Raw genomic sequence first — 14,588 nt, 5'->3', positions numbered from 1 at the left:
AGAACGGTCACTCCCGTCCTGGCCCCACCGTCAGTGCCACGGCCTGGCCAACTCACTGCCCAGGGGATTTAGGCGCTTCAATACCGGAGGGGTGAGACGTGTCCTCGCAAGGCTTTTCCCCCATAGGCTGCACGCTAACCGCGGCGGGCTCATTACCAGCACCCAGTGGCGCCGCCGGCGATGCTTGGGGCTCGGCGCCGATGCTGCCCAGCCTGGTGCCGGCTACACTCGCGCTGCCGGCGGGGTGGCAGCGCTGCCCCGTTGCCCCAGCGCCTGGCCCCGCCTCGGCTTGCGGGGCGATGGGCCGGAGCGGCGCTGGCGGCCGAGCCCGCCGAGCGGGTCTTTAGCCGGGAAAGCTCCGCGGGTGATGTCAGCAGCAGGGGCTGGGCGGCTGCTAAATAGGCGGGCGCGGCGGCAGCCGCCTCACACGGGCCGGGCAGCGCCATGGTCACGCACCCGCTGAGCCACGAGCGCCCGGGCCGGCCGCGCAGCCCCCCCAGCAAACGGCGGCGGGCGGCGGGCGCGACCCCCGAGGAGCGGGCTCAGCCCCTCTGCCGCGACCTCGGCCTCCGGGCGCCGGTGAAGAAGAGCAAGTGCCCGAGCTGCCCGCGGGAGCTGCCGCTGCAGGGCGACGCCTCGGGGCTCAGCCCCCCCGGCAGCCCCGAGCCCGCCGCCCGGGTAGAGCTGCAGGCCTTCCGCGACTACGGGGCCAGCTGGTACCGCTTCCGAAAGGGGCTGGAGGGCAAGTTCCACCCGCGCGAGCCCCTGGCCCAGCAGCCGCAGGTAGGACACCGCAGCCCGGGGCTCCCCACGGGCCCCCGCACAGCCCGGCCCGGGGCTCCCCACGGGCCCCGCTCCCCCGCACAGCCCGGCCCGGGGTTCCCCACGAGCCCCGCGCCCCCGCGCAGCCCGGCCCGGGGCTCCCCACGGGCCCCGCTCCCCCGCACAGCCCGGCCCGGGGCTCCCCACGGGCCCCCGCACAGCCCGGCCAGCCCGGCCCGGACACCCAACGGGCTGTGCTCTCCGCGCTCCACAGAGCCCGGTCTGAAGCAGGCCGATCCTGGGCATTCATGCTGTGTGCTGTACGCAACACAGGACTCTCCATAGACACGTCCAGGCCATATCACCGCACACACAATCCCCTCGCCCTCTCTGCACACGCGGAAACGCTCATCGACACCCAGCCGTCGCCTCTCTCCAGGCGCTGTCCTCCCCCGCGTGCTGTATATCACGTGCCCCGGGCTCCCTTGCTGTGCCATATGCGTGTCCCTCTGGCTCTGTGCGCAGCATCGACTCCTGCTGCCCCCTGGACTCGCTCATCTGGCGCTGCAGCGTCCCGTGTGCCCTGCCCTCCTCTCTCTCCAGTCTCCCGCACCTTCATCTCACTACCCTGCGTGCACACGCCTGTCACTGTCCATTCCTCGCACGCGCTCTCTCCGAACTCCGCACACGCAGCATTGGTTGGCCTGTACAGTAGCTACACGTCCAGGCTGCGCTGGGTTTGCACAGGTCCCTCTCCCGGCTCGCTGCAGTGCACATTGTATGCTGCCTCGTGATCTACTGCATGTGCCCAGACCCTTATCCTGACTAAACAGGCCATAGCAGTACAATGAAGTGCCCTGCTTGTGGCCATGGGGAGGAAGAGTGACGAAAAACGCCTCCCAGCACTGTCTGGCCACTTGAAATCGTTCAGCGTTCTGGCTAAGCTGTCCGGACAGTATCCAGGACCATTGTAGCCTAGTTTGTGGCAATTCCCACCTTGCAGAGGTGCCATGTGGCTTACTGAGCTCTTCTCTTTCCTGCAGGTGACGGCGGAGGCCCGGTGTAAGCTGATCAGCTGGCTGATCCCGGTGCACCGGCACTTCGGCTTCTCCTTCGAGTCCCTGTGCCTGGCAGTGAATACCCTGGACCGATTCCTCACCACCACCCCAGTGGCTGCCGACTGCTTCCAGCTGCTGGGAGTCACTTCCCTCTTCATCGCGTGCAAACAGGTACTAGGCATGAGCCGCGGGCGGCGGGGGCCCCTTTCCCTTGGGTGCACATGAGGGGCACGTCAGGCACCGTCGGGGAAGAGAGAAGGAGCGCAGGACAAACGCTTCCCTCGTCCTAACTCGAGAGGTGAACTGAGCTCTGGGAACAAGGCTGATGCCACAAGAGCTCTCTGGGGAAACCGCTCAGGCGCGTAACCCTGCTGGCGTCGCGCAAGTTCCTCTGCTTTTGAAGAAGGCTTCAGGCCCACAGCGCTGGGTTTGTGTCATTTCACTGCGCGGGGAAGCGCGGCGCTTGGGCAGTGGTAGTTTAGCTCTCCGATGCTGTGGCCTGCCTGCAGTTGATGCACTGCAGGGCTGGCCTCGTGCTCAGAGCCGCCTTCCGCCTGTTTGGAGCGGGTTGCTCCCTGCCTGTGTAGCAATGCTGTATTTGTTTCCCGGGCTCTGCTTGCACTGCAGGGATGTTTCTGCTGGCGTGTCTTGCAGGTGGAAGTGCATCCGCCCAGAGTGAAGCAGCTCCTAGCTCTTTGCTGCGACGTCTTCTCCCGTCAGCAGCTCTGCAACCTGGAATGCATCATCCTAAGCAAACTACACTTCAACCTGGGGGCACCGACCATCAACTTCTTCTTGGAGCACTTCACCCACATGCGTGTGGAGTCCTGCCAGGCAGATGCCAGGGAGGCAAACAATGCCAAAGCTCTGGCCAAAGGGATGGCCGAACTTAGCATGGCCGACTATGCTTTTAACAAATATGCCCCCTCCCTTCTGGCCATTTGCTCCCTGGGACTGGCAGACCAGATGTTGCACCACCAAAACCCACTGGACTTGCATATAAGTGGCTACCCGGAGCGGGTTTTACAGGACTGCACGGACAAATTGCATTTACTGGTGTCTTTAAACGGAGATTCTTTACCACATGTACTACCCCTGGAGATTTCTGAAAAGTGCCTGCAGCTGGGAAGTTAAGCTAACTGAACCAACACCCTTGAAATCCTCTTATGGCATCCGAAGCAGCTGTGAATTTTCAGAGCAATTTGGTTCCTTTTCATCAGTGCATTGTATTTTTATAAACTATGAATTGCTATACCTCTAAAGATGACAGTATTGGCCTCATTCTCTTAGTTGACTAAATCAATGTATTATATTTGTATTTATTTGAACTCTACAGTGTTGGTTTTGATATATGACAAAAATTAAATCACATTTTGCACATTTCATTACTGTATGTTAATTGCACTGACATGTATCTACATTCATTGTATAGTGTATATAATCCAAGTACTGTACAGTTTAATTATTTAGAAAATGGTTCACTAAGCACACCTTAGCAGCAGCCAGGGGAAGAATAAAAGTACTGTATAAGCATTTCTTAATAAACTTTTTGTCCTTGTTCAATGATGGTCTGTTTCCTTCCGATTTTGTACATATTCCACAGAGGAAATTAATTGCTAAAGAATTAACAACTATGACAGGTCTTAAAAAATACCAACCGGTAGAAAATAATGGTGCATTATTGTATTATTTTTCCATTAAAAATTCATTTGCATCATCTTGCTTATATTCCACATCTGAAAAATTAGATGATGTAGCACAATGAATGAGCCCCATCCTCACCCCCCACAAGTACGTTCATGGGGTACTATTGCCCCTTTTTCCCTGGGCGGTGCAAGTCCATAATATGGGAGCACAAATATCCTTGACTCTTATTGCCTGGGTGCATCCAGCTCCAGGTATGCTAGGCGCACCTTCTGGCTGAGGGTACCAATTTAGCAGCCTCTCACTGCCATAGGTCCATTGGGGGAAATGGCTCACTTCTGGCTCCACAGAGATTGTGAAAAGAACAGCAAGACACAGTGATGTGGACCGTGTTAATGACACTGCCATCTAAATGGGTTTGTAGACATCTCCAATGGGCTTTCAATCTGCCAAAGCACATTCAACAACCATTCTACACTGCCTGGGAGTGTAATGAAACAGTCTTTTGTCAGGGCCTCTGAAATCATGGTACTGTTTGATAATCCAAGGCAAAAGGGGAAATGCAGGGTTCCCAAGAATAACGGTGGGGATAGTAACTCAATTTATGACAATGTCATTTGGTGGGACTAGTGTCCAAGCCTGTCCATGGATGTAGATGCCCGATCAGCAAAAAATAATTGCATTGTGAACTTTTCCAGTGCATCCCACACCGACACTCATAAACTGACCTCTGTGGTCCACAAGGGCTTGTATAACAATGGAGTATTACCCTTTGCAGGTACTCATGTGCTCGTTGAGGAGGACAAACTATGGGCACCCGAGTCCCATCAAGGGCCCTGGTGCAATTTGGAAACCCCATTCTCTGACTGTCAGCAATTACTTTAGGAATATCTTTTATGCCTGCCACCTTGGGGTAAATCACAGGTCCGATTGCCTCAGAATCATCTGGCACCATTTTACCCACCGTTGACTTCCCCACACCAAACTGGTTTGCAGTGGACCTGTTGCAGTCTGGGGTAGCCAGCTTTCAGACAGCAACAACAGCCTGCTTCAGGACAGGCAAGGCACATGTATCTTTACACTGTAGGGTTGGAGCATGCTGCTCACAACGCTCCAGAAATGTCGCTTTCTTCGTGCAAAAATTCTGGATCCACTGTTGATCATCCCAGGTCTGCATGACTATGTGATCCCACCAATCTGTGCTTGTGGCCTCGCATCAGAAGCTCCAGTCTATGGGGGTGGGAGAGGGGCATCAGCAGCTATACGGAGTGTCATAAGCAGCATCAGCCAGTTCAAGTCTGCCATGCCTGTGTTCTCCTCCTCCTGCTCCATTATAAGCTCTGTCAGGTGCCTTAGGTGGGTCAGAAAACGCCCTCAAAATGTCCACCAGCGCTCATGGAAGCTCTGCCCATTTCCTGACGCAGGAGGGAAAGCGCTGAGCAAGCAAAAGATGTTCTTGAAAAGGTGCCTCCCTCTGTGTCACTACCTCTGGTAGCTGGGAGTAGGCAGACCAAACTGACTCCTTGGCAGGCTGTGTTGGTGGTCTGTGCAAACTTCCCGAAACCCGCACCCTGGACAGACAAGTTTTCCCACAGTGCACCACAGTCAAAGGCTGAGAGTGGCCCCGTTGTGCAAAGGAGTCTGTGCGACAGCTGGTTTGACTCAGGGCTGTGTGCTGCAATGTACACAGCAGAGCCCCAGGTTCAAACCCTGGGGTGAGAAAAATCTTAATTTAGGGTTAATCAGTGTGGATGCTCAAGCTCTGGGTTCTCTAACCCATGGTCAGCTGACTCATCTCCCACTAACCCTGGGTTTACGTTGCAGTGTAGACATTACCCTCAGACATCATTGTTTCTCCTTCTTGATTCTGCTGTCACCCTAGTTTTTGAAATGTTTTTGATTGGTCCCGACCCTAAAATGTCATGAATGTACTGAGGCATAAATGGACAAAAACAGGGCCCAGCAAAGTCAAACCTATAGCTTGATTTTGGAAATGCAGTCCTGCAGATACAGCTTTAGATAAGGACCTAAAATGCTACTAGGAGGGATCCAAATCTTTCAGTCTCTTAAGGCACCTTTACCTGATGCACTTGTAATGTTAGGAGACTAGAAAGACCACCTGTGTAGAGAGTGCAAGGCATTTAAATGTGTCACGGTCATTTTAAAACATATAGTAACACACCCAAACAGACTTGTTTGCATTTATTTCTCACTGTAATGTACAGTGTTCTCAAGTAACAGATGGTTTGAAAAACCTCACCGCCTGCTTTTTTCTAGGGTCCTCTCCTATTCTGTAGGTCATTGTGGGGGACGCTAGTTATTCATTATTATTAGGTCTAGGAATCTCTGTCATGGACCAGGACCCCATTGTGCTAGGCCCTGTACAAACACAGTTGCTACCTGTCTTCTCTTTAAACCGTGAGCCACCTGCTAGCAGGTCCGGGTTGTGCGTTTTGCAAGCCATCATATGCCTATCCATCATTACAGCTAGTTGTGCTGATCTCTTTGCACACAGGGCTGTGTCCCGCTCAGGGGTATTGCTGAAGTTTGTGCTACAGCTTTCAGAAAACACCGTCTTTTACAGATACTGGTGATTAGTGTTAGCACTTACACACAAGCATGTAGGTACACAGCACTCTGCAGACCAGAAAAAACAGTCAGGTGGATACAATCTACATGAGGGGGATAATGCAAAGAATAGAGACAAGGGGCCTTGGATTTAAAATGCCTCCGGACCACGCACTAGACAATGTAATATAGGGGGGGTATCCTGCTTTGGTAGAGGGATCGTCTGGAGGAACTAACGAGGTTTCACCTCTGATGTTCATGATTCTGGGGTAGTTACATCTTTTTTCCCCTTTTTGTCAGAGTCATGTTTTTAATAACGGCACCTCTCGCATGATGGCGTCCTGCATGGGGAGGTCCCTAGCTATGGCCCCGCTGAGTATCGCCCATCACCGTGCCGTTTGAGCCCTTAGCCCGTGACTCCCCAGCTCTTTGCTGCACCGCGGGGCCGTGCGCCCCGGCAGACCCCGGCGCGCTGGAGCCCGAGAGTCCAGCCGAACAGGTTCTGGCTCGGGGCTGGGCTAAGCCGGTTGGATGCCGGCGCCAATGCGCGCTGCAAGGGCGCAAAGCGGCCGCTGCTGCAGGACCCGGGCGATGCCCTGTTGCCGGGTTGACTGTTAGCGCCTCTGCAGGGCGCAGATTGTGCCAAGGCGAAGGCGCCACCTCTGGCGCTCACTCCGCAGCCAGCCCCGCCCCCGCTCTCCAGTCACCCCCCTCTCCGCTCCCCCTGGACCCGCTGCCCTGGAGACCGGTCGGGGCCCCTCCAACGGTGTCAAAACCAGCCCGGTAACGGCCACGTGCAGCCGCTGGGCCGGGCGCTGGACGGGTCTGCCAGCGAAGAGCGGGGCGGAGAGAGCCGCTGGGTCCCAAAAGCCAGAGCTAAGCTAAGGCCCCGGGTCCAGCCTGCGCCATGCGGAACCGCAGCGGCCGGAAAGCCTTTGACAGCATCTGTCCCAACAGGGTGGGCGAGCTGGGCAGCCGGCTCGGCAAGAAGCCAGCCAAACTCGAGAGGAAGGTGCGCCTGGGAGACGGTCCCGCGCCGCGGAAGAGCTTCGCCAGCGCCGCTCCGGCGCCAGTTCACAGTGACCAGCCTCCCGCCGCGGTAGAGCTCGGTGAGTTGTGGGGACTGTGAATTTTAGCTGGTCGAAACCCCTTCCCCGCTTTGTGTGGAAGCAGGAGTCCCCGGGCTTGCTCCTAGCCTCTTCTGGCCACCCGTCTGGGCAAGGACCAGGGCAAGAGCGGAAAGTGAGCGTCGAAGGGGCTGCTGCTCTCCCCTGCACCTGTCACCTCCAACGAGCATTGTTGTAAATGTCTGTTTCTCCCCCCCCCCCAGCACTTGCCACCTACAATGAGCATTGCTGTAAATGTCTGTTTCTCTCTCCCCCCCAGCACTTGCCACCTACAATGAGCATTGTTGTAAATGTCTGTTTCTCTCTCCCGCCCCAGCATTTGCCACCTCCAACGAGCATTGCTGTAAATGTCTGTTTCTCTCTCCCCCCCAGCACTTGCCACCTCCAACGAGCATTGCTATAAATGTCTGTTTCTCTCTCCCCCCCAGCATTTGCCACCTCCAACGAGCATTGCTGTAAGTGTCTGTTTCTCTCCCCCCGCCCCAGCACTTGCCACCTACAATGAGCATTGTTGTAAATGTCTGTTTCTCTTCCCCCCGCCCCAGCACTTGCTACTATCGACTGGCAAGATTTAGCAGACTGCACCTCGGTCTTTCAGCAGGAGACTTCTAGTGTTGCAGCTGCCCCGCAGGTAACTGAGTCTTCCGCTCCCCAACTGACACCCTCTCGCATCCCCGGACACCCCCCAAGAGGCAGTCTCTGAGTCTCCCTGTGTTAATTCAGATGCACTTGTTCCTCAACTTCATCTGAAGCACGGGCGTTCGCAATGGAAGAAGAGGCGTTTCCACGCACGTTCGAGCCGCTTCTCTTACCTCCTTCCTCGCTCTTCTCAGGCAAGCTGCAGTTACCCAGCCTTTAAATGAACTGGCAGGTAGCTAGGACTGCTACTTGCTATAGCCAATCCGTTCCGAAATGCGTGATGGGTGGGGTTTGTAAACTCCAGCTGAGAAAAGATCAAGCCGCCCTGGCGTTCTGGTAGATATCAGTGCCAGCGGTGGATGAGTCTCTGAATATACTGAAGTGCTTGCCCTTTAATAGCACTCCCTTTGGCAATTCTCCTGCTGACTTCTGGGGCAGTTCATAAGACGTAGCCATCTTCCCAAAGCACCCCAAGGAGTCCTTGATTCCCTGGCTGCTGCAAAGAGAGGGGAGCTGCTTAATGAGCTCGCTGTGCATTCCGTTTGGAAGTATCACCTGCAGGTCAGTCATGCCCCGAACAGCAGGCTCTGCACGTGCAGCAAGGCGATCCTATGGACAAGCCAACAGGGATCAAGCGATTATTGCTTTGCAAACCCAGAGTCGGGCAGGACCCTCTTCCCCCTGGTTCCAGCTCGGAACAGGTGCTGACGGTTCATAGAATGCTGCCGGCTCCAGGCTGGGTATTGGCTCAGCTTCATCCCCGGGCTCTCCCCTCTGTCCCACCCTCTCCCGTTGCAGCAGATGGGTTGGTTTAGGGACGACTAGCAGCTGTAGGCTGTGTGGCGAAGACAAAGGACCCAGTGCGGGAATTGGAGAAGGGGGCACTCAGTGCCTGTGCTCTGGAAACAGCTAGCTACTACAGACAGACATTGGCCTCTTTCTTACTCATCCTGGTGCGGATATGGAGCATACTCCAAAGCCTGTTGCAATCAGTGGAAATACTCCCAGTGACACCAGTGAGCGTTGGATCTGGCCCCATTCAGGCCCTCTAGAGAGTAAGGCAGAAACCTCTAACACAGCGGTTCGCAAACTTCATTGCGTCGGGACCCCCTTCTGACAACAAAAATTACTACACTAACCCACAACGGGGCCTGAAGTCCGAGCCCACCCGAGCCCCACTGCCCTGGCGGGAGAAGCAAAGCTGAAGCCCAAAGGCTTCTGCCCTGGCTGGGGGCCATGTGACCTTAGCCCTGGGCCGTGGGGCTTGGGCTTCAGGGCCAACACCAGCCTTGGTGACCCTATTAAAATGGGGTTGCGACCCACAGTTTGAGAACCCCTGCTCTAACAGTAGATGAACAGCCTTGGGTTTCAAAAGGGTCAGAAATCAGCCACTCCTAAGGCTGAGCTGAGACTCTTCCTGAAATGGGATAAGAAATGTATAAATCAGAGCAAATACTGCCTAGCATTTTGGAAGCACTCCACAGACAGGGGTAGGTGGAGGGCTAGTAGGAACCTCTGCTCTCTCTTGTATCTGTTTATTTGTCTTGGAGTTTCTATTTTTAAGTTTACTCCAAGCCATTTAGCCCTGCTAGTTTATGCCACCATCTCTTTCCTCACATGATTGTGGGGCGGGGTGGGGGGAGGCCGTGTCTCTTGCAATGTTTGTACCACTCCTAGCACAATGGGGATTTGATTGTGATTGGGGCCTCTGGATGCTATTGGAATAATATAATCATACCTAGCTCTTCTAGGGGAGTTTTCATCAGTAGAGCTCAGAGTGTGTTACAGAGGAGGTCAGTATCATTATCCCCATTTTACAGATGGGGAAACTGAGGCACAGGGCAGGGACGTGACTTGCCCAAGGTCACCCAGCAGGCCAATAGCAAAGCAAGGAATAGAACCTAGGTCTCCTGAGTCCCAGTCCAGTGCTCTATCTACTAGGCACTAATAAAATAAATGAAAAATCCTACACTAAGCTCCCTGCATTAGCTACAGCATTTGAAAAGTTTTGCAGCATGCCCTTTTTTCAAGCTGAGCTGAATTACAGAGCCTGTGTGAATAGGCATTTGGCTCAATAGCGCTTTGCCCCTTTACTTGTCAAGACACTCCCTTTTGGGGGATTGAAATGAAGATAAAATTACTGGGGTTCACTCCAAAAGTGCGGGAGATCAGAAAAAGATAACCGGTACAGATGTAGGGAAAGGGGTTATTGATAGCAGTGCTTGCTCACTGGGGGTGAGTGGTGCTGTAGTTATAGTACAGAACCGCTAGGAGACAGGAGATCTGAGTTCTAGTCTGTCATTCCCAGCTGTGACACAGACATCTCTTTGCAGGTCACTTACCCTCACTGAGTTTCAGTTCCCCCATCTGTAAAATGGGCACAATTTCTGTCCAAGGCCCACTATATCTCTCCCTCCTTATGTTGCTCTCTTGAGTGGGGTTATTCTTTATTGTGTATCTTCTGTGAACGGGGCTATTCTGCAGCCGTCATTGTCGGGGCAAGGCTTGCTGAAAGAGAAACACTTTTGCACTGCACCTTAAAAGTGACACATATTGCTTTCATCCTGATCTCCATTTCTAAGGAGGATCTCCTACCACAAGAGTCTTGTCCCTAGGTCATGTCTTTCTATGTATTTATGATACACCCAATGACTTTGGTGTCCAGACCAATAAAGCTAGGCTCTGAGCTTCATTAATAGCAGCATCCCTGTTGATCACAGCTGATGGGTGATGGAAAGGGAGATGGCTTCAAAGATAGCTAGACCCAACCCCATTCAGGCCTTGAAAGATTAGGATGAGGACCTTTACCTGGATCCAGACTCTGAGAATGAGAGCAGAGTGGTATGTCCTGGTTGTTCTGTTTTACCTAGAAGTCTGGCTGCTGCATGTTTAAAAGATTAATACATAAGATCTGAAACAAAAATGGGAAATGTATACATGACAGACACATATACAGCTAGCTGTGTCCTCTGCAGTACCAGCTGAATCTGCGAGGGAGGATGCCAGAGAAAACAGCTGGGCTTTTGTTGTGTCTGGAGCTGACAAATAGATGGCAGATGGAATGTAGGAAGAAGAAATTTTGAAAAGGTGTAACCACACTGCACACAATCCTCTCTGCCACACAGTTTCCTTTGAAAGCACTCGGTAGGGAAATTCTCCATACAACATGAGCTGAATTACGGTACACATTTTTTTGCACAATTTCCTTTCCCCTCGGTGCAGTCAATACCGGCGTGCAATTGCACACAAGCTAAATTCATGTTTTAAAGGACTGTTGTTTGCCAGGATGCTCTTTGTCCACACTGTGCTTCTGTCCACGATCACAGATGTACTGTTCATACAGAATGCTATATGGGGTGCACAAGAAAGTGCGTTTTCCTCCATCCATCCAAAATCAGGAGAAAGAGAGCGAGTGAGAGAGAGAGCGTGGAAGAGAGGAGAAGAACGGTGCAGGAATGAAGCGATCCGTAGGAAGGCAGGAGGCTCTCTGGGGACAGACACCTGCCTGGGCGCACAGTATCTAAGAGCGAGGTGTGGGAGAAATGCTGTTGTAGGAGAAGCGCCCGGGTTAATCTTTCACTGACTCTGGAGGAATGCCCAGGCTGGCCGAATACGGTTGGCTCGTGTTGCTAACCAATGAGACCAGAGTAAGCACCCTATATGGGGGGCCGCGGGGCAGGCAGGCTGTAGCAACGCGTGCCATCGGGGTTGGCCGCAACCGAGGGACTCGGCAGAGTTGGCCAAAGCCTCTAACGTGGTTAACGGATCAGAGGTTTCCAATTACTAGTCACCTGCCACATTCACCTTTATACTGGTAGAGACACTAAGCGGTGCGCATCAGCCATTACCCTGACCATGGCAGTGCAAGCTTGCCCTTTCCAGGGTCCAGCTTGGGGGCTAGAGTTCCAGGTATGTGCGTGTGCGCACAGCAGAGCGTGTGCACACCGGCCAGCGACTCGAAGCAGCGCCGGAGACCCGTCATTAGTGTGTGGGCAGATCTGACTGGCGAATCTGAATGCACCGATTAACTTGTATGTTTCCTTTACATGTTTCAGAGCCACTGCTTGCAACCTGAACCCGAGTTCGACTTCCAGGAGTTCAGAGATGCTGTCGATAGTTTTATATGTGGCAAGTACTTTTCTTATTGAATATTCACACACTTATTCATACAGAGCACCGGCTGCCTATGGTCCCCTAGCTTCAGACATTGTATTTTGGTCCCCTCAGGTGCTTTTGACTTTTTGGGTACCAGTTTAATTTGCTATCAGTTTAGTCATTGGACATTACATAACTGAATGCACCAATCTAGCATTCGTTAAGAAAAGTTTGCACTGACATATTGTTTTTTTAAACGTTGTTCCCCCCGTCCCGCAAGGAGATGCAAACGAAATATGCGTGTTTGGTGCATAGCAATGCTGTGGTACGTTAGTAGGGTGTCCAGGCTTACACGACTGAATTAAACACCAGTTCAGATCTTTACGATTCACTGTAGTAGCAGCAAGAACTTGAGTGTCGGTGTCAGGTCTAGCAGCGAACGCGTAAAGACATATGATGATCTCACCCTTGTGATTTCCTCCATAGACCCATCCTCCTTAATGCCACCTCCACTGGACACGGCGGATTTCACTTTTCCTCTCGGCGACGGATCAGCCTTTAGCCCTTGTATTCAACGGTTACAAAACAATCCTCTTCCGCACATGAACTTGCAAAACTCCGCGGAACAGTACTGGAAAGATGTGGCAGACCAAAACCAGAAAGCGTTAGGGGATGCACTGGTGGAAAATAATCAGGTATGAAGGTAGAACGAATCATCCTGCTCAGGTATTGCAGAGATTACTCAGACGGGGTTGCCTACCTCCTATATTCCTTCCAAACTAACTGGTCCTGGCTCGATAGTGGAGTAATCCCAATGTCACATATTGCGCACCGCTGGCTAGCTCTGTTGGGCAAAGTCGTCTCCTGAACGGTCCCTAGTTACTGATCAATACTGTTTGCAAAGGTAAAGAGGCTAAATCGGTTTGTGTAGGGTGTGTGCACGCTACAGCGTGTGTGAGCACGCGTGCCAGCTGTAACCTGACTTTCTACGGTAGAGGAAATGTTTGATTTCAAACTGACACCTTGTCGTTCAACAGCTGCACGTGACATTAACCCAAAAGCAGGAAGAGATCACTTCCCTGAAGGAACGAAACGTGCAGCTGAAGGAGCTAGCCAGCCAGGCGAAGCAGCTGGCCTGTGTGCTCGATGTAAGTGTTCCTCCAGGTTTCCTTCCCAAAGCACCGTCCTCGGGGTACAAAAGTGATAATGGCATGCCGCGATTCCCTTCACTGCTCGAGGCTTGCAGCCCTGAGACCCCCAGGGGGCGCCCTGAGGCCGGAAACGCGGAGCCAGAGCCAAAGCTAAGCTCCCACGCGGGTGTATTGCACCTCCCCGGCCCACGCGATGCGCCCCGTGGGAGCCGCGGCGATCGGTTTAAAGCAGCCAGTTGCATGTTGTTTCACCCACAGAAACTGATGATCCACCAGTCCAAGGAGGGGGCCGACGCTTTCCTTCCCAGGAGCTCAGCTAAGAGAAGCCTGGAGCAGCTGTACGCTGCCAGGCAGGAGGACTGCGCAGAAGTGGATGAAATCCTGCGGGAGATCTCAGACACCTGTAACGCGGCGCTGCAGACTATCGATGAGCACAGAGAGGCGAAGCGCCCGCGGCTGCAGGCGGAGGCAGCACGAGCCCCGGGCAGCCCGGGCCAGGCTATTCACATGTACGGGGCCTTCAGCGGCCTGCAGACGTGCAGCAGCCGCAGCGCGGTGGACCTGAGTAACAGCGAGCTGGAGGAAGGTGTGTCTTTCAGGACCTCCATCACAGATCACGGCACGATCCGGACACTAGCTTTCCCCCAGGGAAATGCTTTCACCATCAGGACAGCCACCGGGGGCTACAAGTTTAGATGGGTTCCCAGCTGAGCCAGGAAACGATCAGCTAACTACACTGGCCAAGGTCTCCCATGAAAACTTCGCACTGCCTGCACTTGAACTTAGCACTGGTCCGCTGACCCTAGTCCCCCAAGGTGACTTCCACTTACAGGACGTTGTCTGTCGCAAAAACTGGAAGCACTTTTTTTTTTGTAAGGAAAAGAAGCATTTACCACAATACAGCTGTGGTGTGTTTTTTCTTTTGAAGCCATTGCTGTGACCCTTTCAACTTTTGAGCAGGTTCAGAGAGATACTCTAGATACTTAAAAAGAAAAGGAGGACTTGTGGCACCTTAGAGGCTAACCGATTTATTTGAGCATAAGCTTTCGTGTAGCTCAGGAAAGCTTATGCTCAAATAAATTGGTTAGTCTCTAAGGTGCCACAAGTCCTCTTTTTCCTTTTGCGGATACAGACTAACACGGCTGCTACTCTGAAACCTGTCATTATGCTAGATACTTAAAGGGACACTATCCATTTGGATTTTTTTTAAAACCCTGTAAATAGTGTGTACCTTGAAACTTTTTTTAAAAAAAATTCAAATGTGAATAAGGGGTTCTCTGCTCCCCTGTTGATGGTTACGAGGGTCTTTTCAGCCACCAGCTAACTACACAAGGGGAAACAGCGAAACTGACTGTACACACAACCAGCCAAATACACACCCCAAACGAACTGGGGGGGATGGGGGAGACATATGCCGCAGCAACTTCCCTCAGTTCTAGTGATCGTGGTAGAGCAGGTAGAACATTTTCACACAGAAATGTGGCTTTCAGGTTGTTGGTGTCCCTTCACAGACATTGTTTATTAGCAGTAGTATTACTGTTGTT

General features: G+C 53.0%; 2 protein-coding genes across 2 annotated transcripts; both read left to right on the top strand.

Moving 5' to 3' along the window:
• Positions 1-414: 414 nt before the first annotated feature.
• CCNO (cyclin O) lies at positions 415-3,380 on the top strand. The gene is made up of 3 exons (XM_037902799.2): positions 415-783; positions 1,806-1,991; positions 2,475-3,380. The coding sequence occupies exons 1-3, from the start codon at positions 445-447 to the stop codon at positions 2,952-2,954; spliced, it is 1,005 nt and encodes a 334-aa protein (XP_037758727.1). The 5' UTR covers positions 415-444; the 3' UTR covers positions 2,955-3,380.
• A 3,559-nt stretch (positions 3,381-6,939) lies between these two features.
• MCIDAS (multiciliate differentiation and DNA synthesis associated cell cycle protein) lies at positions 6,940-14,046 on the top strand. The gene is made up of 6 exons (XM_027828329.3): positions 6,940-7,141; positions 7,705-7,790; positions 11,854-11,926; positions 12,380-12,588; positions 12,931-13,041; positions 13,303-14,046. The coding sequence occupies exons 1-6, from the start codon at positions 6,940-6,942 to the stop codon at positions 13,753-13,755; spliced, it is 1,134 nt and encodes a 377-aa protein (XP_027684130.2). The 3' UTR covers positions 13,756-14,046.
• Positions 14,047-14,588: the final 542 nt, after the last annotated feature.

Source organism: Chelonia mydas, chromosome 5 (genome assembly GCF_015237465.2).
Source record: "Chelonia mydas isolate rCheMyd1 chromosome 5, rCheMyd1.pri.v2, whole genome shotgun sequence".
Classification (NCBI taxonomy): domain Eukaryota; kingdom Metazoa; phylum Chordata; order Testudines; family Cheloniidae; genus Chelonia; species Chelonia mydas.
This window is presented reverse-complemented; position numbering and strand designations above follow the sequence as displayed.

What these genes read in the sequence shown, in the direction of transcription:
- CCNO (XM_037902799.2), top strand. Translation starts at nt 445, where the DNA reads ATGGTCACGCACCCGCTGAGCCACGAGCGCCCGGGCCGGCCGCGCAGC. An exon ending in CCCTGGCCCAGCAGCCGCAG is followed by an intron (nt 784 to 1,805) that starts GTAGGACACCGC and finishes TCTTTCCTGCAG; the next exon opens with GTGACGGCGGAGGCCCGGTG. An exon ending in TCTTCATCGCGTGCAAACAG is followed by an intron (nt 1,992 to 2,474) that starts GTACTAGGCATG and finishes CGTGTCTTGCAG; the next exon opens with GTGGAAGTGCATCCGCCCAG.
- MCIDAS (XM_027828329.3), top strand. Translation starts at nt 6,940, where the DNA reads ATGCGGAACCGCAGCGGCCGGAAAGCCTTTGACAGCATCTGTCCCAAC. An exon ending in GTGTTGCAGCTGCCCCGCAG is followed by an intron (nt 7,791 to 11,853) that starts GTAACTGAGTCT and finishes TACATGTTTCAG; the next exon opens with AGCCACTGCTTGCAACCTGA. An exon ending in TGTCGATAGTTTTATATGTG is followed by an intron (nt 11,927 to 12,379) that starts GCAAGTACTTTT and finishes TTTCCTCCATAG; the next exon opens with ACCCATCCTCCTTAATGCCA.